The sequence below is a fragment of the Triticum aestivum genome, chromosome 1B, assembly GCF_018294505.1.
Source record: "Triticum aestivum cultivar Chinese Spring chromosome 1B, IWGSC CS RefSeq v2.1, whole genome shotgun sequence".
NCBI lineage: Eukaryota > Viridiplantae > Streptophyta > Magnoliopsida > Poales > Poaceae > Triticum > Triticum aestivum.
Window position 1 is genome coordinate 432,335,405 of NC_057795.1, and position 27,498 is coordinate 432,362,902.

At 40.5% G+C, this 27,498-nt stretch overlaps 1 protein-coding gene across 7 annotated transcripts; it reads left to right on the forward strand.

The window, feature by feature from the left end:
• Window positions 1-286: 286 nt before the first annotated feature.
• LOC123129112 (anaphase-promoting complex subunit 1) lies at window positions 287-25,915 on the forward strand. 7 transcript variants are annotated; one of them, XR_006463607.1, is made up of 38 exons: window positions 288-682; window positions 1,359-1,422; window positions 1,855-1,939; window positions 2,033-2,304; window positions 2,628-2,733; window positions 2,810-2,967; window positions 4,075-4,253; window positions 4,323-4,392; window positions 4,929-5,099; window positions 8,745-9,232; window positions 10,157-10,616; window positions 10,690-11,019; window positions 12,369-12,452; window positions 13,010-13,102; window positions 13,227-13,286; window positions 14,476-14,574; window positions 14,743-14,883; window positions 15,176-15,256; window positions 15,925-15,996; window positions 16,363-16,434; window positions 16,538-16,631; window positions 16,716-16,798; window positions 18,025-18,081; window positions 18,173-18,250; window positions 18,335-18,456; window positions 18,562-18,722; window positions 20,059-20,135; window positions 20,208-20,321; window positions 20,440-20,541; window positions 21,269-21,409; window positions 21,507-21,680; window positions 22,760-22,823; window positions 22,901-23,046; window positions 23,120-23,268; window positions 23,403-23,481; window positions 23,575-23,673; window positions 24,671-25,592; window positions 25,686-25,915. XR_006463607.1 is itself a non-coding variant. In XM_044549281.1 (37 exons), the coding sequence occupies exons 1-37, from the start codon at window positions 429-431 to the stop codon at window positions 25,067-25,069; spliced, it is 5,478 nt and encodes a 1,825-aa protein (XP_044405216.1). In that variant the 5' UTR covers window positions 288-428; the 3' UTR covers window positions 25,070-25,915. The 7 variants fall into 7 exon arrangements, 2 of the variants coding, with proteins under 2 accessions (XP_044405216.1, XP_044405239.1); XR_006463608.1 differs by having other exon boundaries at window positions 24,671-25,267; window positions 25,402-25,915; XR_006463606.1 differs by having other exon boundaries at window positions 24,671-25,267.
• Window positions 25,916-27,498: the final 1,583 nt, after the last annotated feature.

Genomic DNA, 27,498 nt, shown 5'->3' on the forward strand with positions numbered 1-27,498 from the left:
AATTTGTATTTTTATTTATGCATAAATTGAATTTGATGTTGAATTTTCGAACACTATTCGTGAGATTGTAGACATATAACTTGTATATTTTCCTCGCAAAAAAAACTTGTATATTCTCGTAGTTGTTTTTATTTAAATTGTAACTTTTTTTGCACGGTAGCACCCGTATTCTCGTTGGAAGGAAAGTGCGCTATACCACGTTTCAGCCCACTAGGAAAATGGGCCTAAGCCCAACTCAATACCCCACATTCCGTTCCTCCCACTTTGTCTCTGAAAGAAAATTTTCGTTCCCCCCACTAGGGTTCCTCAGTTTCCTCCTTCACCGCGGCAAATAATTTGGAAGGCCCCCGGCGAGCGCGACGACGGAGCTCGGTTTCCCCTCACCAGGCGAGACGACACCACATTTTGCCTCCCCACTCTCCTCCTCGATGCTGCCGCCGGAGAGGGAGATGGCGCTAGCAATCGGGTCGCGGCAGCTCACGGTGCTGCGGGAGTTCCGCCCGCACGGGCTCGCCGCCGAGGAGGCCGACGGCGGGGGCCCCGAGGCGCGGCCGCTGCAGGACTACGACTACTTCCTCTTCGACCCCTCTGTCGCCGCCTCCCCCGCCCCTGACCCCGAGGACGAGGCCGCCTCCTCCTCCGTCGCCGACGGCGACCACGAGCTCTTCATACGCGGCAACCGGTACGCCCCCCCTCCCATACTCTGTCCCGTGACTGCACATCCTGTTGGAAAGTTGGAAATGAAGAATTAGTATGTCTTAAGGAACATCGGGAAACCATTGCTGAGCTCCAGTCACTACTTTGCTACATAATCTGTTTAGGTAGTCGTAGCCCCACGGCTTTGCTTTTCATTTTCTATCATGGCTTCTTTGAGAACACCAAATCATTTTGTTTTTAAACTGACCGGGAGCTCCCGCATTCACCAAACAAGGTCATGGCACTGGTGTCGGTCTTTCTCAGGATTTGAGTTCAGGTTGGTGGGAGGTTAAAAAGTCTCCACACCAGCAGGCTAATTTCCTGTTCCCAACACCAAATCATTTTTTCGCACTTGTTAATCAAGCACTAAGAGCTTGTGTGCACAGTGATGGATTTCTTCGAAAAGCGTGGCATGAACCTTGCCTATCCTAGCAAAAGACTGCTATATGTGCTTGCATCTCCTCCATACCAAAGGGATTTCATCTGCTTGTTTCTAGTTAACTAGATGAAAACCCATCAAAAGAGCTTTCATGTTGCTCCAATTGCATTAAATGGATGCCAAACTTACTTAAACTTGTTATACTCTAATTGGTCTTACATTTTGTATATGTTAGATTCTTTTACAGTCAGTAAGACCTGTTTATGTCTCTCCTGTCTTGTAGGATTATATGGAGTACTGGTTCTCGAGTTCACAAAAGATACGCTTCTCCAAATACAGTCATAATGGTACGTTGATTTTGTTGTCTTCCTTGTTTAACAAATTACAGTCTTCCTAGAATTTTCGCATATACTTCCTCTGTCCCAAATTATAAGACGTTTTTCGGAGGTAGTAGTTGTTTATTTCTTGTCCGAATTAGAAATAACAAAGCTGAACTGGCAATGACTGACACTCAAACCCTCTGCTGGATGTGGTTCTCAATGCAATGTCCCCTCCAATGTACTTCATCCGTTTTTTTTATTACCAGCATACTTATATATTCAACTTTTCTTCTGGATCTCAATTTTTTTCCAATGTTAAACTGTCTACTAAAGAAGGAGATACTCATCAATTAAGTTCTATTCCACACCACTTTTAATTAATGATGGACGATGGAAATTGAATTGTAATCATGCTGCTTACAATAGGTGCTCATTTTCGCATCCTAACCTGAAATGTAGGCCTGCTGGTGTCGTATGGAGGCACTCAGTGATGCCCTTCTGTGCGTTCTTCAAGTTGATACTTTATCTATATATGATGTAACTGGTGAGACTATCTTGTTTTACTATAACGCTGAATGGCATAGCACTGAACTGTTTAATACTCTCGTGCTTATAGTATAAACATTTTGTGTTGCAGGCGAGGTTGTTAGTATTCCACTGCCATATGCTGTTTCATCAATATGGTCTCTTCCATTCGGTATTCTACTTCAGAAATCTTCTGATGGAGGCCGCATGGTATCATCCTCTAGTTCACTGCTAAATGCACGGGATTTAACTCGTCCTAACAAGGAATTTGGGTTGAACTACAATGTTGCATGCCAAGCCCAAACGCCGGAGTCGGCCAATAAATCTGATGGGACCATTATTTCTTCTCATCTCATTTTGAAACATCCACTTGAAGTGCCTCAGGTATATTTATGAACTTACTTTTCCTTATACTTCATGTACACTTGGTGGATTGTCAAGGGATTGATTTCTCTCCCTTGAGAAAAGGGATTAGTTGGTAACTACCATTATGTGAAAAATACAAGGGTGGACATAGTTACTCATGGGATAGCATTTTAGCAGGGAATTGCTGCCTATCACATCAGGGCATGTGCAGACCGTAGAAATTTGCTACCTGATCCATAGATTATTGGCTGGATGGCTTTTCATAATTGTCATCAATAAGAGTATGATCATTTTTTTACCGCCAATGCTTTTTCGTTATGTAATCGATCAACCACTTTCAGGCCACATATTTTGAAGAAAGGAGCAGATTAAGTATGATGAAAGATTTTGATGAAAAGACTATATGGACTAGTGATAGAATACCTCTAATGGCATCATATCATAAAGGTAGTGTTTTAGGCTTCTTGAGCTGTACTTTTCCGTCTTTTTATGGCCGGATATGCATTTATGTTTTCTTGTGCAGGAAAATTTCGGCATTCTGTTTGGCAAGTTGATGGTGCAACTTACCAGGAAGCAATGGATGATAATGCGATGTTATCAATTCCCCGTGATATTTCCCAGGATAAGTTTGCATTTCGTAAGATATGGCAGGGAAAATGCTCCCAGTCTGCTGCTAGTAAGGTTGCTCCATTCTAATTATATGTTTAAAAAAATCCATTTGTGTCATGCTTTCTATCTATAGCACATTTTTCATCTTTTTTCTCCTTTTATTCTTTCCTGTATGCTGACCTTGCTTTGAAAAGATCTGCCTTATCAGAGCTCAGAAATTACCCATTTTTCTTAAGTGCTGGTGTAATTTCCAGGCATGTTATTTTATTTATTTTCTGCGTGATTAAGTAGTTGAGTTATATATATCCTTTTTGGTGCTGTTAAGAGCATTGATCTAAAAGGGGTACCTGTAGGCTGTAGTGATCATCTTGGTATATACCAAATTAGTGCACATAGCGTACCTATCTTGCAACATGATTCAACGTACCAAATTGAGAAGAAGATCTGGACATGAAATATAATATGATTGAAAACGACAGTTCTCTTTTCTTTTTTGAATGTTTATACATCCTAGTTTTGGATTAACTAATTGTAGATGTGTATTAAGTAAGGATATTACTTAATTATTTCATCTTTATCTGCTTCCTCTAGTGTTCACTATATCCTCTATCCCCTTCCTGCCATTATACGAGCTCATATGACACATGACTTAGTTCTGTTTCTGCTGAGCAAATATTTACTCAACTGTAGTTACGGTACAAATTTTCTCACACCCAAAAGGCTTTAGTTTTTTTTTTTTTTTGCAATTAAGCATGTCAATATTATTTATTGTGGTCACTTCTATTATGTACTGTTTGACTTTATGTTATTGCATTATAACTATTAAGGATTTCGTTATATTTTATCAACATCGTGTTTTTAATATAGCATGTAAATGGTTCTGCTGTATTATGTTTCTGCAATTCTTGTATAGTAATTTTAACCTTTCCTTTCTTAGTGTGTAGTTATTTATGACCACTTAGATCAGTTGGATGAATAGGCCGCCCATTTTCCTTGGTGTTTGTTGCATGCTTTATAAATTTAATTTAAGAGAATAAGAGACATCAAACCTGTTTAGCTCATGGTTTATCTCTATCTCCGCAGTTTCCTTTTTCTCCTATGTTCTACTTTGTGATATTTGCAGTAGCAGCATCTTTTGTTTTGTTATTACTTGAAATTGACTTCAGTTGTTCTTACCAGGTGTTCTTGGCAACTGATATTGATGGGATGCCAATAATTTGTTTTTTACTTCATGAACAAAAAACATTACTTGCTGTAAGGATTCAAGCAGATGAGTCTAATAAAGAAGCATTTGGCGATATTATGAGTTGGAACATTCCTGCATTTGCTGCTGCACCAGTTGTCGTAACTCGCCCAAGGTAGATTTTAGCACATGGTTTTGGATCCTCAATCGACTAGTATTAATATTACTGATTTGTACCTTGCAGGGCACGGGTTGGACTCCTTCCCTTTACAGACATCCTAATTCTGACTCCTGAGAATGATCTACTTCTTTATGTATGTTTTTTTAATAATTTTCTATATATGTATATATTTTCTGTGATCACACTGCAAGCATTGCACTTCTTTTTTTAATCACATGGATATGATTATAAAGTCAACTTTCTTCTGTTTTTATCCTCCTACCGTGAATGATGCCTAGCTGGGACTATTGATGTTATTGTTTAACATTCGTCATTCACACACTTGACTTTTGGACCTTCCGGTCTGAGGTGAATGTTGAAATTTTACTCAGTAGGCAAGAGATTATGAAAGTGACCAAGCCTCATTGCTTGGTTATCGAACATAATACCTTTTGTTGGCTTGTCTGACAAATAAAATACTTCCAGTGTAAATGTATCATGGTCATAAACTTTAATGAAAAAGGACAATGCTAGGACTTCCACAACGTCACTCTCCCTCAAGTCTCTTTTCAAGATGTAATTTTAAGCATATTTGTTCTTGTTAGGTTGCATTGCTTTTTCAGATCTTGTCATCCAGCAGCAGTTCGTATATCAGAAGTAATTCTTACCCCTGTTATATGTGAAGTGCAGTCTGGAAAGCAGTGCCTCTGCAGCTACAGTCTTCCTACTGAATTTGGAAAGGGTGTCTTCTCAAATTATGAGCTAAATTCCGAGGTTAAAAAATTGTACTCTAGTGTGAAGATCACAAGCATAGCAGATGCTGTTGAAGGTCGTGTAAATGTAACATGCAGCAATGGCCTGGTAGGTTGTCCATGTACCCCTCCCCTCTGTATTTGAAGCCAAAATTATTCATTTGGTTTTCCAAACACATATTTGTCTAGCACTATGCTAGTTCTCCTTTTCTTTTACTGTGCAATTAATATTATTTAGAAGCTTATCGATCTTTAGCCGTGTGTTGGTTATATGTTCTGCAGAGCTTTTGGATTTCTTATGTTCCTTTATTTGTTATTTCAGCATGTATTTTCAGTTTATTTAGTAAATCATTTTGGTAATCTTGCTTCTGGTAGAAGCTTGCTAGCTTCCACGCAAGATCTTTAGGTGTGATGTGCATGATATTTAGATTTCTGTATGGTTGCGCTGTATATTATACAATGGAGAAATAGTGAAATACTGATGCTATGTGTTTGGTACTATACACGCTCCATCACCAGTGAAGGGTGTCAGGACCCATAAGCTGAACCACATAAACCATTTGCCAAAGCATGACATACTGCATCATGGTCGCCATGCCTATAGCACCGTGGGTGTCCTTAGCCCAAGATCTCGATTGCTGTTGCCACTTCATTTCTTGCGCCTACACTTAGGCATCATGGTATATCGTCGATATGATTCAGACATAGCCAACAAACTGTAGTGCAAGCCCCATCCATGGTAGATTGTGGATGCCAAGTCCCCTGAGATGGATAGATGGATTGCTGCATATCTTGCTCCAGTTGACATGACAATGCCCACAGCTATCCTCTGTTGATCCTATTCAATCTGCTCGAAGTTTCTCTAGGGTGAAGACTTAGCAAGTAGCAACTAGTGGACTGGGATGGTTGAGAGAGCTGATTTCAGTAGTGCAAGGCACGATACCTTCAGGTGGGCAGCTTGTTCGCTATGCAGTCAACAAGGCCTTGCTGGAAGAGGACATCCAACATGCCGACATGGGAGCTCCTAGGTACTTGAGTTGGAAACCAACAATCTGGCGCTCAAAGAAGCGAGTGATCTCCTCTATCTTGTCAACGTCGCAATTGGTGGGTTTAGCCAGGCTCTTGTCGAAGTTAGTGTGGAGGCCAGATGCATTGCCAAGGAGCTTCGAGATCCCTTTGGTGGAATGAGATTGTCACTTGAAGTGTGACAAAATAGGACCGTTTGTTGTGTACATATTACACTCATCGTGATGCCGTGTGTTGTGAGCTGTTGCAGCACGTTGGCTGTTGAAGTGTATATGTTTGCCTAGCCCTGTCCATTAATTCGAACTTTTGGTTAAGTTGGCTATTGCATGAAGCTTAACATGGTATTAGGGCCTAAGGTCTTGAGTTCAAGTCTTGGCTTTTGCAATTTATCTAAAAATTGTGTTTCCCCCTTTGTGTCCACGTATAGGCCTCTTGAGCTATACCTCTGAGTCTATTCACGTGTTGACTTCCAGCGTCACACGTGAAAGGGATGTTGAAGTGTATATGTGGATTCCCTTGCCCTTTCCATTAGTTCGGACTTTTGGTTGCATTAGCTAGTGCATGAAGCTTAACATGGTATTAGAGCCTAAGGTCTTGAGTTCAAGTCCTGCCTTTCATAATTTATCCAAAATTTGTTGTTACACGTAGTCATACCTTTGAGTCTATTCATGTGTTGACTTCCGGTGTGACACGTGAAAGGGGTGTGGAAGTGTATATGTGGATTGTGTAGCCCTTTCCATCAGTTAGGACTTTTGGTTGCGTTGGCTAGTGCATGAAGCTTAACATGGAATCAGGACCTAAGATGAGTTTAAGTCTTGGATTTCGCAATTTATCCAAAAATTGTTGTTGCCCCCTCTATATCCATGTATAGGCCTTTTAAGCCATACCTCCGAGTCTATTTAGGTGTTGACTTCCTGCGTCACATGTGAGATGGGGTGTTAAAGTGTATATGTGGATCACCTAGCCCTTTCCATTAGTTTGGACTTTTGGTTGCGTTGGCTAGTGCATGAAGCTTAACATCGGGAACTCATTAACCCACAGGCCGAGCAAGTCGCGACACCTTTCATGGTGTCAATGGCAAATATACATTACAAGCTGGCTGATGCTTAGAGTTTCCCAAGTTGTTCCTTGCTACAAAGCATGGATACGGCAGAATCTGCCGATTTGCTGTCCTAGTACGGCGGGATACGGCGACACGCCAGGGCGACACGCCAGGATACGCCGGGATACATGTATCCCGCAGTATCCCATGATTTCCAATTTTTTTTTTAGAAAAAGCATGGATACGGCTGGGATACGGGAGGCCCAATAATAGCCTCGGCCCAATACAAACCCTTGTACGCACGCACGCCACATAACGAACGACCCTCCTAACCAGCAGCGAACGCGCCGCCGCCGCCGCCGCCTGGACTCGACCGTCAACCACGCTCGAGCAGGTAACTCCAAGGCCAGCAGCCTCTCCTCAGCCTCTTCATCTTTGCGACATGATTTCCTTCAATTGAGAGGCTGCTAATTGCTTCCCCATGTTGTGCTCGCTTGAATGATTTCTACTTGTTTCTAGAGAGCATGGCATCAGGGAGCGCCACCCCGGGGCCACCCGTCCGTGGGTGAGATCAAAGGACAGCCTGGTCCCTGGTGTTCGTAGTTCCAAATATCCTCTGTGGGATCCAGACCCAGCAGTTTCTCATTGTTTTTTCTGTTTTGACTCTGTATATTTCTTATTTATTTTATAAATACTCACCGTATCCCTGAATGGCTGTTTTTGAAAAATGCCGTATTCCGTGTCCCCCCTGTACGCGTATCCCTGTCTTTCCATCCCCGTGTCCGTGCTTTTTAGGTTCCTTGCGGGGAGAAAGTGCATGGCAGAGAAGCCTCTTGCGGCTTTGGCCCATACATGAGTGTCCCATGGTGCCTGGATGGAAAGCAGGGTCGCGGCCAGTCATGGGCGGATGGACCCAATGGGTAGTTTGGTGCGCTGGGCACCCAACTGTGTTGCACCCAGCCGTGTGGTGGTCCTCAGAGCTGGACCTGTCGCTTTCAGCCGCCTGAGCGTCATGTTGGCCAGTCTTTCCTCTGCACAGTGGTCGGCAGCTACATTCCTTGCGCTTTGGCATCTGCAAATCATCATCATCTACATCGTTCGACAGAGGTTGTAGGAATGTGGTGGACCCAAAGCCAAAGCCAAGTCACGCGGTTGCCGGCAAGTAAAGTTCGCCTGCCATGAAAGCCTTTAACAGAGCCAGTTGTGGCAGGAGGTTACAGGGCGGGGGGGGGGGGGGGGGGGGAGGTTGCTATGATGCCTGTCGGTGCTTGATTGGTGGCTGGGTTGGGGTGGGAGTAGCTCCCTGTCAATGCTGCCTTCATACTTAATCGTTTATTATAATAATTAGGATTGCAGTTCTGACCCTTTAGAGGCTTTTAAGCCTACTGTCAGGGTACTCATGTTTCCAGCATAAGCTGTGTCTCGCGTGGCCACTTTCTTCTAGTCCACCAGATATTTTGATTTCCAGTTTGCATTTTTGATTTTTCTGCAGTTCATCAGCTGCTATGTGAACTGCTACAATAATATCAGTTAAGTTACTGCAACGTACAAAGGGATAGCTAAAACCAAATTCATGTGTTTCGATTAATTGTGATGTTCCTCTCACTGTTGTTTCTGATTTTGTATGGGTTTGTTATTACTATTCAGTTGATCTTATGGTTTATTTTATATATTTTCTTTCTGCAGATGCTCAGATGTTCATTACGCAAATATCCTTCATCTTCTTTGGTTAGTGACTGCATAACTGCTATGGCAGAGGGCCTGCAGATGTGCTTTTACAGTCATTTTGTTTCTCTTCTCTGGGGTGATAATGATCCTGCTTGCCTGTGTTCGAGCTCTCATGTGGATTCAGAGTGGGAATCTTTTAGCTATGAAATATCAAAAGCTTGCGCAAAATACGAACGAACTTTGCCAACTAAATCATCGACATCGTCTAGTACTGCTTGGGACTTTTTGATCGACAGCAAATACCATGCTCAGTACTGCAAAAGATCTCCAATCTCGGGCACATCATTTTTGCCCATGTCATATGGTACTAGCAGCATAGGCTTTCATTCCTTCCTCCAAGATGAACATAGTTCAGATGCGGCATTCTATATTGGGCTTATGAGAGAAACTTTAGACACATTGCATGCCCTATATGAGAACCTGAAGCTGAATGTATTGCGGAAACAGTAAGTCCTGTTTATTCTTTTTTTCTTAAACGGGCTATTAATATTACCTATCTAAATGTCAACCATGTTGATGCTTGTTTTGGTATACATATCTATTGAGACTGTAAATGTTTAGCCATATCTTTTATTCCATGCATAATGTATTTCATTCTTATAGTCTGACAAATCAAATTCATATAGAGTACAATTATGGTTCTTTATGTTCCTTGTTCTCCCCGAAGCTAATAATTTAGTCAATACAATTATGAGGAAAAAAGAAAAATCTTCATGTGTAAACTCCTAGATATGGTATTAGTAGTTTATAGTATGTTGACCTGTGCGAGTTGATTCTGTAACAACAGTAATCCATGGTAGTTATTTCTGAAGTGCCCAGCTTCGTATGTCAATTACTATGTAAATGAGATCAAACCATCTCTGTGAGTCTGTTCTAGCTGCAGTTACAATTGTATAAACCTCTTTCCAAATATTCTCAAAACTTAGCTACTCTCTAGTGAGTAATTTTCTTAGGTTTCTGGGCACTGGTGATGCTAATTTCCTTAGATTAATGTGTCGAGATTCAGTGTGATCTTGAATGACTTGAGACTTCTTTACATATATGTCAGTGCTGTGTTGTTATAATGTACTCCCTCTGTCCCAAAATATAAGAACGTTTTTAACACTACACTAGTGTCAAAAACGTTCTTATATTATGGGACGGAGGGAGTACTCCCTCTGTTCCTAAATATTTGTCTTTTTAGAGTTTCAAATGGACTATCACATACGGATGTACATAGACATATTTTAGAATGTAGATTCACTCATTTTGCTCCGTATGTAGTCACTTGTTATCTCTAGAAAGACAAATATTTAGGAACGGAGGGAGTATATTGCAGTACTCTCTACGACTCTTTTAACTTATGTTGGGTTTGCGGTTTGTCTTTGCAGGGATCTAGGATGTCTTGCCTCTTTGTTATGTAGGGTTGCTTCATCCCTGGGCGAAAGCAGCTATGTAGATTATTATTGCAGGGACTTTCCCCACAATTTGGTGGACTTCCATTCCCTAGCTTCTGCTACTGCTTTGAAAACTCCACCTTGTCTGTTTCGTTGGTTTGAAAACTGTCTGCATCATGGTTGTCATTTGTCGAATTTGGATGACATTCCTGCTCTAATGTGCAAACAGAAAGTCTCTGCTGTGAGCTGGGGTAGGAAAGTGGTGTCGTTTTATAGTTTGTTACTGGGAGCAGAAAGGCAAGGGAGTAATCTCTCATCTGGTGTATACTGTGAAGTTGCCAATGGTTCAGCGAGAAATACCGAGGAACTTGCTGTTCTGGCTATGGTTGCTGAAAAGTTTGGGCGTCAGCAATTGGACTTGCTACCGATTGGCGTATCTCTTGTTCTCCGCCATGTGTGTATGCTATCTTTGCCATTTGTTATATGCTGCTATGGGGTTTCTTTTAATATACGGTTTCATGTTACAGGCACTGGACAAATGCCGTGAGTCTCCTCCAGATGACTGGCCTGCACCTGCTTATGTTCTTGTGGGCAGGGAAGATCTAGCTACAGCAAAGATGGGTTCAGCAAGGAAAGAAACTGGGTTTGGGAACAACGATAATTTGACATCAATTTCAGTCCCATATATGCTGCATTTACAACCTGTAACTGTACCAACTTCATCTGACGTCCCTACATCAGAGGTTTTGAATTCTGAGGATACTGATGCTGTCTATAGATCTGTTGAGGATGGCATGGAACACATCTTCACCTCGACAACACAACTACGATATGGCCGTGATCTGCGTTTAAATGAGGTTTGTTCAGTTTTTCTGTACCAGGAGTTTGTTCTTACTATTGAGCAAAGTATTTGTTTCATCATGTATTAAAATTTAAGTGTTTTTACATGTTAGCCCACCTACAGTTATTAAGATCAGATTTTACGAACTCAGTTTCACATGGTCCATTTTTGGTTTGTGACGTTGACACATTAGAAGATGTGCACGTGCAAAAATGTGATCTTATGTGCAACATATGCAAAATACGTGTCCACTGTACAAAAGGATAAGAAGTTGACTTATATGTCAAACAATGTTTATGATTTTTGTCTTTTTTCCTACAGTGCAGTATGATAAATATTTTTGCGCACTTGGTTGCAGATGCACAGTATACATGTTCTACACCGATGAATCTTTTGCATTTTTGTTAAATGCACAAATGTTCTGCACAGATTAGAATATGTGTTCATGCAGACATTTGTGCACAAGCATGATCATATGTGCAATGTATAAAAAAGGAGAAAAGATGACTTATATATTACTACAAAAGAGGTGTCTTTTTGTACAGTCAGTACAATGTGATCTTTAATTTTTTTTTTTGCACTTAACATTTTCTACATTGGGTGCATCTGAACCTGAATTGAACATGGATCTGCTCATCTCTAGGGTTTTCCTTGTTACTGAATTAAAGCTTATAAAAGGCTGGTTGAACCTGTTGAAAAGGTGTGCAACATAAAAGCAGTCAGAGTTTTTATATCTGTTGTTCGGACTTGCTCAACACTTGTCATGGACTGTATCAGATCTGTCTGTTAAGATGTTGGGGTAATTGCGAATAATATTTTTTCGGAATAGATAAATCCCGAATGTTCGATTTTTAAGCATGCCAATCCGAACTCTTTTCATGGCAACTTTAGTTAAGGCGATGTTGACAAACATGGCAATTTTCTGATAAAAAATCAAACTGGAACAAAGTTGCCATGTGTTAACAACTAAAGTTGCCACCTCGCAGCAACTAAAGTTATCATCAAAATACGTTCGGGATGACATGCTTAAATTCCGAACGTTCGGGACTTGTTGAGGTCCTATTTTTTAAATAGCCAGCGTCCACCATAACTTTTTGATCCATAGGTGATTTTCTTGTCAATGATATGTCTGTTGCTTTACATTTTGTTCTATGGCTTATATATTTTCACAACAAGAACATTACCTGGCTTGTCTAAGATGTACTCCCTCTGTAAACAAATATAAGAGCGTTTAGATCACTACTTTAGTGATCTAAACGCTCTTATATTTGTTTATGGAGGGAGTATTAGCCTGCTTCAATCTTTGGTAGTGCCTTTTATATAGTCATACATCCTTTTCTTATTCTGTCATATTGTTTCAACTAGGTTAGATGTCTCTTATGCTCAGCAAGACCTGTGGCCATACAAACATCCACTAACCCTACTGCCTCCGATCAGGACCTACAACAGGTATTCTCTTTCTTGCTGTTTGCTCATGAGTCATGATTAGATAGCACACACTTTTAGCCCATTGTACTCGACTAAATTAGGCTATCATAAAATCAGAATCAGATGTAGAATGTGGGCTGTGACAGTTACTCTTTTGAATAGTCTTAATATTATTGTATATGGCGCTTTTGGGGGGGAAGGGACCAACATCAAATTGCATCCTCTGATCTAGCGAATGGCTTCAGGATGTTATGGATCTACCTTCCAGTATACATGTTAGCTACATGAATAATGTATTATCATATTGAACTATTGTTCACCTAACGACAACTGCGTCACAGCTGAACTTCGAATGTTCTGAATTGTGCTCCGATTGCTGCTGCAGCTTTCTTCCATTCCCTTGATACTTCCCTATGTACACCTTTCTTTCCTTTATCACATTGTTTCATTGTTTTTAAGTACTGTATATCACAAGAGAAAAACACAAAATCAGCCTTTTTTATGAGGGTATATGCGTGCCTTTCTGGATATCACTGGTTATAAATGTCCTTGTTGCAATGTTCTTTCCTGTATTTCAGCAACAACTATGGAATTTTGCACAAAGGACAACAGCTTTACCATTTGGACGTGGTGCTTTTACTTTGGCTACAACTTACACTTTGTTGACAGAGGTACGAGTTCATACCAGTGTGTCATTATATCTAGGATTGTTGGTACTTGTATTTTATTCAACATTTTAGCACTCCTGGTACTCACGTTGTCCTCCTGTTATGGTACCATTTGCTTTCCCTGCAGGCTCTAGTTTTTCCAAAGATTATTTTGGCTGGTCGGTTGCCTGCACAGCAGAACGCAACAGTAATATCTCCGTTTCTTTTTCAATTTCAGTTTGTTTTGTTTATTGTTGTAGATTTTGCTAACTGCAGTGTTGATCTCACTTCATAGCATCATAGCAGTACACCATCCTATAAATAAATTCAATGTCGCTGTTAATGTCACTTACTATTAATACTGTGCTATAGTCTATAATCAACTTGTTTTGTTCCTTGAAAAATATTGTGTTAGAGAAAGAGAAGAAATGATAACTCCGCCTATGTCTTCTAGGCATAGCCGGTCCCAAGCCCGGGTAAAGGAGGAGGGTTGTGATAGGCTTGGCGAGCCAACGTAAAAACTAGCCAGTCCCATAGGTATGAAACCCATTTGAGCGAGAATAGTACTAGGATGGGTGACCTCCTAGGAAGTCCTCGTGAAAGGGTTTCATATCTAAGGGTTGTGATAGGCTTGGCGAGCCAACGTAAAAACTAGCCAGTCTTTTGGGTATGAAACCCATTTGGGCGAGAGTAGTACTAGGATGGGTGACCTCCTGGGAAGTCCTCGTGAAAGGGTTTCATATCTAGCCTACCCCAACTTGTTTGGGATAAAAGGTTTCGTAAGTAAGTAAGTAAAGAGAAGAAATGATCACTTGTTTCTGATTCCATTAGAGCATGTTTAATAGGGTAGCCAACAGCTGGCTATATGGAGTTGTCACATCACCTATAGCCAACCTAATAGCCAACATGTATAGTAGCTAGTTAGTAAGAAATACTAATTATTAATGCATGGCCCACCTTACACTCACAATGGTTCTTGGAGCGTGTGCTGCAGCTGGCTGTTAATCTACAACCCGCTTCCCTTTGCTCTCCTCTTCTCTCTCATCCAACTCAGCAAATATATGATACTTTAATCCTTACAGCCTGCTTACATTACCTTATTGTACTTGCTCCTAGCTACTGAATATATATACAGTAATAAATGACTTTTTGGGCCAACCCTGGACTAGATGGTACAAACGTGCCAAGTTTATTATATATACATAATACACTTCACAGTTTGAAGAGATTTAATACTTCTACCTCACCTCAAATTTGGAATATGGATTATATGTGTGGAATGATGAATAGCAAGTCCTACAACAGTTGGGACAAATCACGCAGCTTTCTACAACATTGCTTTATCTAGCCTCCTAATTCTCACTTGTGTTTGTTCTATGTTTTACAATTTTATGTAGGTTAATCTTGACCTAAGCACCAGAAGTGTCTCAGAATTCAATTCTTGGGCTGAGTTTCATAATGGTGTAGCTGCTGGCCTGAGGCTTGCTCCTTTTCAGGTAAACTAGCACCCACAGAGTGATTATCCAGCTGTAGCAAAAACTGCAAATTTTCTCCTATTTGAAAAAAAATACTGCACACTTTTTGCAGACTCGATCAAATATTTTTTGCTTCTTTGTTTTGTTTTCTATAGTTATGATTCAATCTTATTTTCTTGTGTTTTTCAGGAGAAAATGCTGAGAACCTGGATACAATACAATAGACCTTCTGAACCAAATTTTACTCATGCTGGTCTGCTTCTAGCATTCGGTCTGCATGAGCATCTACGAGTTTTAACAATGACTGATGCTTATCGATATCTCTCCCAGGTTTTTTAGCCCATCAAGAAGATAATTAGCTTGACTCATTCTTGTTCTTTGATTGTCCAGTTCATCAAGAAGATAATTATATTTACTTATTTTTGTGTTAATGTATCCATTCCCCCCTTGAAACATGTCATACCACTTGGCACCTTCATTTTCTTGATCAGTTGTTATTTTGAGGAAGCACTTCTATTCTTGACGTGTTAAGAGAAAACTGGTCTATGATATTATTTTCTGCCAAATTTCAAGTCTTTGTTTTTAGGAGTATGGCATAATTTTATCTAATATCTCATTGCAGGAGCATGATATAACTACACTTGGTTTGTTACTTGGTTTGGCAACATCTCATAGGGGAACAATGCACCCTGCAATTTCGAAGGTACTAGATGCCACTTTATTGGGAGATATTATATGCTTCTGATCTGGGTTGATGTGGGGAATTTGATGTTCATTTCTCCATCAAGAATGTTCTTGTTTGCTTGTTTGGTGTGTAGTTAGAAGGATGTTGACGGGGACACACCTAGGGACAATTTAGGCCTAGTTCTGCTCAGCTTCTAGGGGGGCTTTTGGGTGAAAAAGAGCCGAAGCCCAAAAGATCACTATTTGGACCAGTTTCTCAGGCCAGCCAAGCCCACCAATTCCTTCACATTGGAAATGAGCCACCCTTGTCCCTGTTGAAAATAAGCCCATCAATTCCTTCACTCGGTTGGTGAATTCCAATGTGAAGGGCTTGTGCTTGGCTGGCCTGAGAAACTGGTCCAAATCGAGTTCATGTGGGCTTCGGCTCCTTTTCACCAAAAGCCCCCTAGAAGCTGAAAAGAACTGGGCATGGCCACCACAGCACAGGATAGGGGAAGGAGCTCATAGCTTGGTCCTGTTGCTTTCTAAGTTATTTTGGTTGTATCGTGTTTACTTCGTTAGTCAAAATTTCAGGTCTGACCTGCTATTGTTACTGTATAGTCATTTGAATTCTGGGATAATCTGATATGTTGCCGTATCGTTAACTCAAAATGATTTACATTGATATGGTTTATGGTAACTTTTCAGATGCTCTACTTCCATGTTCCCTCTCGCCATCCATCTTCCACACCAGAGTTGGAACTACCAACACTTCTGCAGGTAACACTGATCGGTAATGCCTTCTTGTTATTCAACTTCTAGTTTAAGAATTATGTGTTAAAATGTTTGGTACTGAATATGTATGCTGATTATAACATATCGTCAGAAACTGTGTACAAGTTTGGTTGTTTATACATTATAATGAGCTTAACAGTATGGACAGACAATTTTTGTTAGTCTGGTCCTGTCTGTGGTTTTGTTGCATAGAGATTCATGATATAACTTTACTCAGTCTTTGTTGTAGTAATCCTTTTGTATTGGGCCATTTTCTAAAATGCGCTACTTGAGCTAACTTTACATGACTGCTAGCATGTGATATTACATATCCATTTGTCCTTATACTCGCACCATTTTCTATTGATCCAGTCAGCAGCAGTAATGGGAATTGGACTTCTATATGAAGGTTCAGCACATGCATTAACCATGAAGATACTTCTGGTAATTTGTCGCATGTCTATTAAGTACAGATTCTTTTTTTGTTGTCGAGTTTCTTTTACTGTTACAAGGTCTTGTATTGCCTGCGCTAATGAGTTTCCTGCAGGGTGAGATTGGCCGAAGGAGTGGTGGTGATAATGTGCTAGAAAGGGAAGGGTATGCTGTTGCTGCAGGCTCTGCATTAGGATTTGTTGCCTTAGGTGAACTGCATTTTATGACAAAAGTACATGTTGTGTACCTTGAACTGGCATCCCGGCAGAAATAACAGTTTTTTCTCTCCCAAGGTCGTGGAAGTGATGCATTTGGATTCATGGACACTTTTCTGGATCGACTTTTTGAATACATTGGCAGTAAAGAAGTCTACCATGTAAGATTTTGTTGTAGCTCTGTACTCTTCTATATTTGGTGTTTCAAGAGCCCCTTAAAGTGCTTCTTTCTTGATGTGTCTTACTCCACAGTGATTGATGATTAATTTGTTTATGTGCATGGTCTTGTTCACAGCACATAATTGACACATGTTAATAGCTGCAAATATTTGACTTTTTAATTTTGTGATATCAGATGTTCACACATATAGGATGAAATGAGAAAGCAGGTACAAAATGGCACCTTCTGATAACCAATCGAAGTGGGTATAAGTAAACACCTTTTCATAATTGACACATGGCTGAATTGATTTGCTAGACCCAGTTTTCAACTGCCTCGTACAGTTGTACTGACTCAGCAAGTTCCTTCTCAAACTTGTGTTGGCAAGAGTCTAGTTTTCATGCTGTTTTGAGCAAGGGAAAAGCAAATGTACATGCAAGGGTAGGTGCTTAAGTTTAGGGTTTAGGTACTTGCATCTTGAAATATTCTAAAAAAATGCATCATGTGAAAACTTGTGGAGCTTCAAACTTCGTGCAAAAATATGATCAAAATTTCATGTAGAAAGAAGACTGGTTGCAGTCACACTGTTCAAAAAGTAAGTTGGACTTTTTTTGTGTTTTTCTGTGCAAGGTATATGTAGGTGCTCATATTGTAACATGATGCATATCTATGAACTTTTTAAGTTTTTTGAAGATGCACAGAGGGTAAACCGTAAACTCAAGCGCCCACGCATGTACCAAATTTAATCTCACAAAGTGAAAGGCAAAAATATTATTGTTTAGGAGTATTTGGCAGAATACTGGTATATTTAGATATCAAGTTCTTTATATAAACTACCCAGTTTGGTGATGGAAGTGGCATTGGACGCTCCAGTAGGTCTTGACTACATGGAGCCACTAAAATCTGGTCAAACCCTGTCACACATGGCTGTAGATCCCATTACTATTGTTTCTCCGTTATCTTTACCTTCTTTATCACCGTGTCCAACATGTACAGAATTGTTCTTCTATACCTTTTATGGCACTAGCACTGAAGGAAGTTGTCTGCTTATTTGTTTATTTATTAATTTAATTTAGTGTCTCTTTGGCCTAACTGAAAAGCTACTTCTAAAAGATACTACTGCCATATTTGTTAGTCAATTTTTTTTTGTTTGATCTGCGTCTTTTTTCACTTCGTAAAACACTTAAATTTGGCTGATGAATTACTTATTGTTGTTAATATTCCCAGGAAAGATTCCTAAATGCAACAATAGCCGCAGATGATCAAAGCGGAAACACTGGACAGGTCATCTTCTATTCATTGTGTTATGGACACATTCCACCGGTTATACCTAAACTGTGCATTCATTTGTACTGTTATGTTCTCATTTGTACAGATGATGGATGGATCACAGATAAATGTTGATGTTACTGCACCTGGAGCAATAATTGCTCTAGCCCTAATATTTCTGAAGGTTTGTTTCGTAGTCATTTGAGTCCCTTCATCCCATCTTACCAACAACATACTTGGTTTGTATTGCCATGTTCATATTTTACAGGCAGAGTCAGAAGAAATTGCTGCTAGACTCAGTATTCCCGATACTTACTTCGATTTGCAATACGTGAGACCTGATTTTGTTATGCTTCGCATTATAGCCCGGAATTTAATATTGTGGAGCAGGTAATGTTACTAATTCGATCTGAAGGCTCAATATGATTTTATGATAAATGTTAACATACTAGCAGTAAATGGTAGCACAAGCTAGATAATGATGTTGTTTTGCAGAATACAACCTTCTATAGATTGGATTGGATCTCAAATTCCTGAAACTATTAAAGGTGGTGTTTTCAGTATGAGTGAAGAGGCTATTGATTGTGATGAATTTGATGCTGAAGCCCTTTTTCAAGCTTACGTTAATATTGTGACAGGAGCATGCATTGCAATTGGTGGGTAACCAGTGTTTGTTTTTGAATCTTTTTACCATATCCTGCTAATGTTACTGTATTGATGGCTAGTTGGTTACAGTGACCTGCTTGTGCAGTAATAGCCTTGCTAGCTGGTGGTCATTGTGCCACGACTGCTTGTGTTCGAGCACATCCTGTTGGTTCAGAATGCCATTTGCTTAGCTGAACGATTGCTTGTGTTCGAGCACATCCTTATGTGTTGATTATAGCTCCTTTATACCATATCCCTGCTAATATTACTGTACTGGTAGTTACAGTGACTTGCTAGTCCAGTAATGCCTTGCGATGAGCCCATGACTGCTGGTTGACCATGACCAACATATTCTACTGGTTCAGAATGCCATTTGCTAGGCTCAGTTTGGGGTTGCTGAATTGTGTCGTGTCCTGATTATTTTAGAATTTGCTGTAGAAAGTTAGCCATAGAAGTAGGCAAAAGGGGGTGAAATAAACGCTAAAACTAGCAAAAGGTGGTAGGGCAAATGGTATTATCCACCGGAATGCCAAATGCAGCCTTAGTTAAATTGTTCCGTATATGTTGATTATAGGCTCAATAAACCTAACTAGTTAATGTCTTCACTATTTCTGATTGCACTACATGACTATCTTCTTTTCATCCCAAATGATAAGTGACACAAGTGTGGCACGAAGCACTCTGGCCCTGATGTTTTTTACAACTAAAGTTGCCATCCTCGCGTCACTAAACTTGCCATAAAAAACGTTCAGAGTTGCCATGTGTTCGTGCCACACGTGTGGCACTTATCAGGGTCCCTTTTCATTTGGTTCAATGCATTCTGTACAAAACCCTAAATACTACCCTGAAGCTGTCCATACTATTTCTGATTGCACTACATGACTATCTTCCTAGTTAACGTCTCCACTATTTGTGATTGCACTACATGAGTAAGTCATCGTCTGCTCCTGTTCTCCCAGTGTGTTTTTTGGCCAGTGCTCCTGACGTTTCTGCTTTTCTGGCCACTGCCATACTGTCGTCGCTTGACATGATGACTCATGTGTCTGCATCCTTGCTGCCGTGGCTAGGATTTGCTCCTCCTGAACCTAGCCCAGAAGCTCTGATAGCTGCTGACTCACCGAGTTCCTGTCTTATTTAGAGTCTTGGTTATGTGCCTCATGTGGTCTATATATTGGCTCTTTCACCCTTGCTGCATTATATCGAATAATACAATGATTTCATTTCTAATGAATTTTAAATTCACTGAAGTTGCCTGTGCATGGCTGGTTTCATGAAGTTGTTTAACCATCAGAATACCACAGTAAATATCCATATGCCTTAGCAGACTTTAGTTGTCAATGGATCCAGGTCTGAAGTATGCAGGCAGCAGAAACGGTGATGCCCAAGAACTACTCTACTCATACACTGTTAATTTTCTCAATGAGGTACATATATGCCTATTCAATCTTAATTCTCATATGGTATTCTGGTAGTATAATTAATCTTTTCTTACGTAGATTAAACACGTATCTGTTCGAACTCCAAGTATATTGCCAAAGGGATTGCTGCAATATGTCGATCGTGGAACTCTTGAGCTCTGCTTGCATCTTATTGCTCTCTCTCTATCTGTGGTAAGTGACAACTCATGTGTTGTGATTCTGTGTAGAAATGGTACATCCTCATAGTTGTTGTCTCATGCACTTTTTATGAAGGATTACAATTGGTGATTTGCATTCCTCCTTTTATAAGGTAATGGCAGGGTCTGGACATTTACAAACTTTTCGCTTGCTGCGCTATCTTAGGGGAAGAAGTTCTGCAGAAGGACAAGTGAATTATGGACTGCAGATGTCCGTGAGTATTGTTACTAGTTGTCATGAACTATATTTTCTTTGAAATGCTGGCTGGAAGACCACGAGCTGACATGTTACTTCATTACGTACTCCCTCCGTTCCAAAATAAATGACTCAACTTTGTACTAACTTTACTACAAAGTTAGTACAAAGTTGAGTCAACTATTTAGGAACGGAGGGAGTATTTGACAAGTCTAAAGGGGCAACCTGCTGGCCTTTGCCTAGTTCGCAGGAGGTGGCATGGGCCAGGATTCACTCTGGTTCTGGGATCCTAAATTTCACTCTTGACTCTTAAGTAGTGAATTTTGGTTGCATTTCATGTCAAAAAGAATCACTTGCTGATGGTACATTCATATGAGAAATGCGCTGAATACTGCTTCCTGTTAAAACTCTACACTTAAGAAAATGATGCATAAAGATTTGGAAAACAAATGTCCAAATTTAATGTCGTAATTTTGTTATTTTTTCGGAAGACAAAAATTTCATTCGATTGTGTTGATTCTGGTCAAGGTTTTTGGTAGAGGTTACCACAGCTGGTTGGATAATGCTCAAGTTTGCAAACTACATGGATATATCATATGGTTAGCGTATTATCATTTTTAACAAACAAATAAGAAATTCTGCTTATCACCGAGAAATTTCATGTCCATTTTCATATGATAATAGCTTGGTTTCTGAGGACATCGGTAAATCCATCAGATGATTTACTTGGTTTTTCTGGGATGTAGGTAAGCTTGGCTATAGGGTTCTTATTCCTTGGGGGTGGCACACATTCATTTTCAACTTCAAACAGTGCAATTGCTGCGCTATTGATCACACTTTACCCACGTTTGCCTACTGGACCAAATGACAATCGCTGCCATCTCCAGGTATTTTCTCTTTTACTTCCTGAGTTCTGGGCTTGTCGCAGTATGGTTTCTTCTCTTGTGGCAAACAAGTTAAAGTTCTTTTTATGGCGCTGTATAGGCCTTCAGACACCTGTATGTTATAGCTACAGAGCCTCGACGGGTTCAAACAGTAGATGTTGATACAGGACTTCCGGTGTATTGCCCACTTGAAGTGACAGTTGCTGAAACAGAGTATTATGATGAGACTAATTACTGTGAGGTGACACCGTGTCTTCTGCCAGAACGCTCAGTGGTATGTATCTTTGAATCCAATAATATTTTTTCTTGGACTGATATGCTGAATAAGAAATATCTGTTTCACACAAGCAAAACGTTTAACATACCACATGTTGTAATATGTAATAACTAATACTCCCTCCGTCCGGAAATACTTGTCGGAGGAATGGATGTATCTAGACGTATTTTAGTTTTAGATACATCCGTTTTTATGCATTTCTTCGACAAGTATTTCCGGACGGAGGGAGTAAGTTGGAGCCAACCTACTGGTCTGTCAAGCAACTAAATGCATGCGAGGCAATCATAAATAACATTCTATTTCTGGTATAGCTAGGCAGTAGATATTTGTTACTTCACACTGTCTTAGTACTTTCAAGACGATTATTACTGTTCATAGGTAAAAGTGCTTCAATACTTGGATGATCACTCCTGCCCTCTTTCTGGTCCTATGAGCGTAGGTACCATATGTACACCGCAAGCTGCACTTCATTGTGCTCAATCTTCCAAACTAAAGTAGTGTATCATGGTTAGATTTATTCTTCCTTCTCTGAGTAGTTTCGTAGGGTAAACAGTTAAACCAGATCTCGTAGTGAGAACTTAACTAGTAGTTAGGCAGCAACTTATTTTTAGTCTTTTTCTTCAAAATATTAATCTTGACCATTTGATAAATTGTGATACTTTGCCGAGAGCATCTTCCCCCAACTCATGATTCCCTTGTTTGCATGTCACATTGATCTAATAGTGGTTCCCACGCCATATGTAGTGATGCCTGATTTCGCTGCTCTTCATTGCACTCATTTGCTGTCATTATGTCCAGTAAAAGAGGAGCTATGATAGTAATAGTGCGAATACCTCAAATATTGGGTGCAAATCCCTGCTGTGTTGTAAACCTGCTTGGATCTGCGCACATGAGAAAGGACATTTTATTGTCACACAGACTTGCTTAATCAGCTTTGGATTATTTGGGAGATACAGACACAGCTTATTAGAATTGTGGTTTCTACTGTTTAACAGAACCCCTTTTAGTTTTTTCTTCATTAGGAACACAATCGATATGATCATGGATTGCAGTCTAAATGGCTAATTATGTTGCAGCTGAAGAACGTCCGAGTTTGTGGGCCTCGATATTGGCCTCAGCTGATAAAAATTACACCGGAAGGTACAAACTTGTTCTGAATAATTCACAGTTTTGAGAAAATATCTGTATGATATTTTTATTTCATGCCACTTAAATAGACAAGCCATGGTGGAGATCTGGAGACAAGACTGATCCTGATCCATTCAATGGTGGAGTTCTATATATAAAGCGAAAAGTTGGATCGTGCTCCTACTCAGATGATCCAATTGGATGCCAATCTTTGCTTTCACGGGCCATGCATGAGGTTAATGTTTTGTTACACTTCTGACATGTTTCAGGTCAAGTATATATTGCCATGTAATTCGATTGATTTTCAGGTTTGTGACACTCCATCTACAAGCTGCAGTACTCAACTAAACCGTGCAAGTCATAGTTCATTTAGAGTTGATCAGCTAGTAAGCACATTCTCTGCCAATCCAAGCTTGATAGCTTTTGCAAAACTCTGTTGCGAATCATGGAAGGACAGGCAAGTGCTATATTCTGTTTGATGTTTTTCTTGTTTATTTATACATGCAGTGAATAACACATAGCTGGTTCTGTATACATTCAACTTGGCCGGTTTGTCTTTGTTCTATTTTGTAATGTAACTTCCCATTGCAGATCTAATGGCAATTTTCAAGATTTTTGCTCTCAAGTGCTGTATGAATGTATGAGCAAAGATAGGCCGTCACTTTTACAGGTTTCTTACAGTAACATGTCTCCAGTTTTTTTGACTCTTTTTATGCTTTATCGTCTCCTGTGTATTTAGTCATATTTTATATTTCATTTTCAGGTCTATATCAGTTTTTACACAATAGTTGAGTCGATGTGGGAGCATCTCAAGATCGGGCAGTTTCCTTTCTACGACTCTCTTTTCCCTTCCAGCTTGAAGGTTTGTACTTAGTATTCTGTATATGACTTGTTCCTCTTTGTTACCAGGTTAGGCTGGTTATTTTTGGGGTTCTGGAAACTGTTCCAAGATATGTCCAGCCACCGTAAGAGAAACTGGCTTTACATGTTCTGTTATGTTCTTTTTTTTTTACAATGGTGGGGATGGTGGTAGGCCATCAGGGTGAGGTTGCCTTTGCTACAAGCAGACAAATTACAACCACAACACTAGCCATACCCCTAAGCACTAGGCTCTGCCGTTAGTGACGCCTGGAGGCCGTCTGCCCCTGCTGTGTCTCTCTCTGTTGAAGATGGCAGTGTTTCACTGCTTTCAGAGCATCGAGGATACTCCCTTCAGTGACGCCGGGGTTGGGTCAACGGCCGGTCTCGAACTGTTAAGAGGTCATGCCGTTGATCGGATCCAAGAAAGCACCTCCCGCCATGGTTGCTAGAAGATGTCCTGTGGTTTCGAGGGTTTGGTTGCAAAGGACACATGCGGAGGCATGCTGCAGAAGTTCGACCTTTCAACATCTGTCCTGGCAATGCCAGCCATATGAAAAAACTTCACATGGAGTGGTTGCCCGGGTTTTCCGCATCAATTTCCAGGAGGCGGACCAAATTGCCCCCTGGAGTATTGACCGACTGTGCTTCATTTCCAGACTAGGGTGTCAGGCACTGCCTGGATAACCAGTTAATTTCCATCTTCGTGGCATGTGAGACAAAGACATATTCCTCCTTTTCATCATAATTGCACATAGATTGCTCATGTCAATATGTTATAGAGATCCCTGTGTAGGCCAGAATTGCCACGAGTGCTAGCTAGGATTTGTAAACTTGGTCCCTCTTGGTTTGTGGCACTGTACTGGTAACTGGCGAATTTACCATATGCCATAGCTATTAGTTTCACATCATCGTCATTTCTGGTCTCTGCTGATTGCCTGTACCTATTAGTCGGGATTTCTTGGTAACGGTGTATCATGTTTTTCCTTTCGAATATGCAGGTTGCCTTGGCCTACAGTGGAGCATTAGTTGATGGCAGAATTTCAAGTGGAGGCATAATACAGGCCACGTTCTTGGAATCCCTCGTAAAGCGTGTGGATAACATCTTTTCGGAATTGCCGAACCTCAAGGCCAACTTTGTCCGTTACTTGGGCACAGGCAAATGGCCGGATGCTCAGAGGGACGCTGTGCTCCTCTCTTGGTATCTCCAGTGGTACAGCATCCCACCTCCCCATGTTGTGGCATCTGCAGTTGAAAAGATAAAGCCCAGTGCTCCCACAGGCGTCTCCATGCTCCCACTGCTTCGTCTCCTGCTGCCAACCACACATCTTGTGGGGTTGATTGAGATTGAGAAGCTTCAGATGATGCCCATGAGGAATACAAAGAAGCATGTCTTATAAAATAAATCGGATGATAGTGATACATACCAAATATGTGATGGTCCAAGGCACCATTGTGCATGAACTTGTAGATTAGAATCCTTTCTTCTCCATGTATGCACCACCCCAGTAACCTTATTACATTGGTATGCGGAAGCCTAGCAAGCTGCAGTTCATTGCTGAAATCAGATAACGTTGCACGGTCATCAAAACAGTATGGTATGTTTCTTTCCAGTGAGAATGTTTTCTAAATACTATTTGAAACCTTTTGATAGGGATAACCTAGCAAGCTTTTTGGCACCTTCCTAATGCGACAAACAAATTCTGAATTGTTGTGGTGTAAAATTTTCTAGACGGGGCACATATATCTGTTCAAGCACAGAAGTAATCTTCTTTAGTCATGAAAAGAATTGTTATTAGGAGGGAACACAACAGATGAAATAGAGTAGTGGCAGATGCTTGCATACATCAGATCCAATGCTTTTACTACATAAAACAATCCCTTGAATTAATAGTGGCAAAATGCAATGGATAAAAACAATGGGTAAGCCCTTTCTCTTTTGTTAGTATTGGTTCTACTCCTCCTTGCTACTTTGAAGTACTGATAATTCTCCTCCTTGGGCATGTCATTTCCCAGAGGGTTAAAATGGGCACTCTTAATTTCTCTTTCGGAGGAAGCGGAGAAGCTGTAGATGACGCTAAGGCACAGAGGAAGAGCAAGAACTGCAACACCTGTGGATGTTGTCAACGTTTCTCATTGTAATTGAGTTATTTTTTTAATGAAGCTCTGTAGTGTAAATTCAGTTGATGTATCTGACCCTTGTATTTCAGTGGATGTATGGCAATGGATATGTTAATTCAATTCAATTATTTTCTCTACAATGTGGCATCAAATTGATTTGATATTGGCACCAAATTGTACCGAACGAAAATTGCAGCAGTTGCAAAATTCAGACAGCAATTACACGAGCTGTACATACATCAGATGCACACATCAGATGAAAGAAAACATAGAAAGAGATCTAGTGGCAGATGCTTGCATACATCAGCCTGATCATAACTGTGATCCAATGGTTTTACATAAACCGAGTCCCTTGCATAAATCGTCAATTGTGATCATAATTCACACTAATTCGTGGTCAAATTAAGAATCTCACTTGCATTACTGGAAAACATGCGAGTGAAATTCTCCTACACATTTGCAACTAGATTACATAGTTGACAACTTGTAGCTTACAACTAGACCTTCTTCAAGGATGGTGTAGAGTTTGACAGATGGTTGCAATATGATGCCACCTTTTTCACATTCTTGACTAGTTACTCTTTTCCGAACATGGTTATGTGCATCACCACTCAAACAAAGTATTGTGAAATCAGAGATGAATCCATTGGATCTGTGCCTCTTACACACTTTTCCGACTAGAGCAGCAGAATGCTTTAAGAAGCCATAGAAGCATACAAGAATAAATAGATACGGAAAGATTACTCAAATGCTCTGCAAAATTCAGACCAACAATTCTCTCATTCATATCCAAAATTGATTACAGTATGACTTGATAGTCGGTACATCAAGGACTTGCTTAGCTCAAAACTTCACTCACACATACACACAAGAGTTCACCAACCAATGCTACTCGTCAGAAACTGCAACTTTAACTCACCACGACGCCAATGCCTAAGAATCCAAGTCAGCCAAGATTAATTTTACAGGAGAGTCAGCATAGTCTCCAGACGCTAGGCAGCTCACATGATTATTGTGTGCATCGACAAGTTCAATTCTACTCCTTTTTTCCCGCTACAAGCCGGGTAGCAAACGGGCGTTTTGGATTTTGCGGCGAGTGCGTTTTACGCTCTGTCTCGTGCCGGAATTGCAGTACATGAGCTTCCTTTTTAGGCTCATATGCTTTACTTTGATTTTTTGAAAATGCCCTTTATTTACTTAAACCCTTACTTAGGACCAGGTGTGGATGTAGTGTAACTATGCCGTACACATCTTAACAAGGTTCTTGCTGCCTAGCTATATGGAGACTCTGCTGACACTCTTGTAAAATTACTAATGACTGAAAGGATTGAAAGAACACTAGAAATCTTGGTGATTAAGTGCAGAACCTAGAGATGCAAAGATTAAATGAAACTCATGTGTGAATGGTTTAGGAAGGACTAGCTTAACTCGAAGGTTCACCCACACGGACTCAAGAAAGGAATTGGTTCCTCTGCTTCCTCTGATGCAATTTCTTCCTCTGCTTCGATCACCCGAGCGCTCATCCGTGGATTTGCATCGCTTGAGCAAAGTCCCGTCGACGAGCCATCTCGAGGAGGCGAGCTTGATAACGCCATGCATGCTGTCTTGCTTGGAGCAGCTCCTCGGGGGACTTGGTCACGTCGGAGTGATGGATCCAGGGGTCGTTGAACTGCACGGTGTCCGCCATCTGCTCCATCTTTCGCCGGGC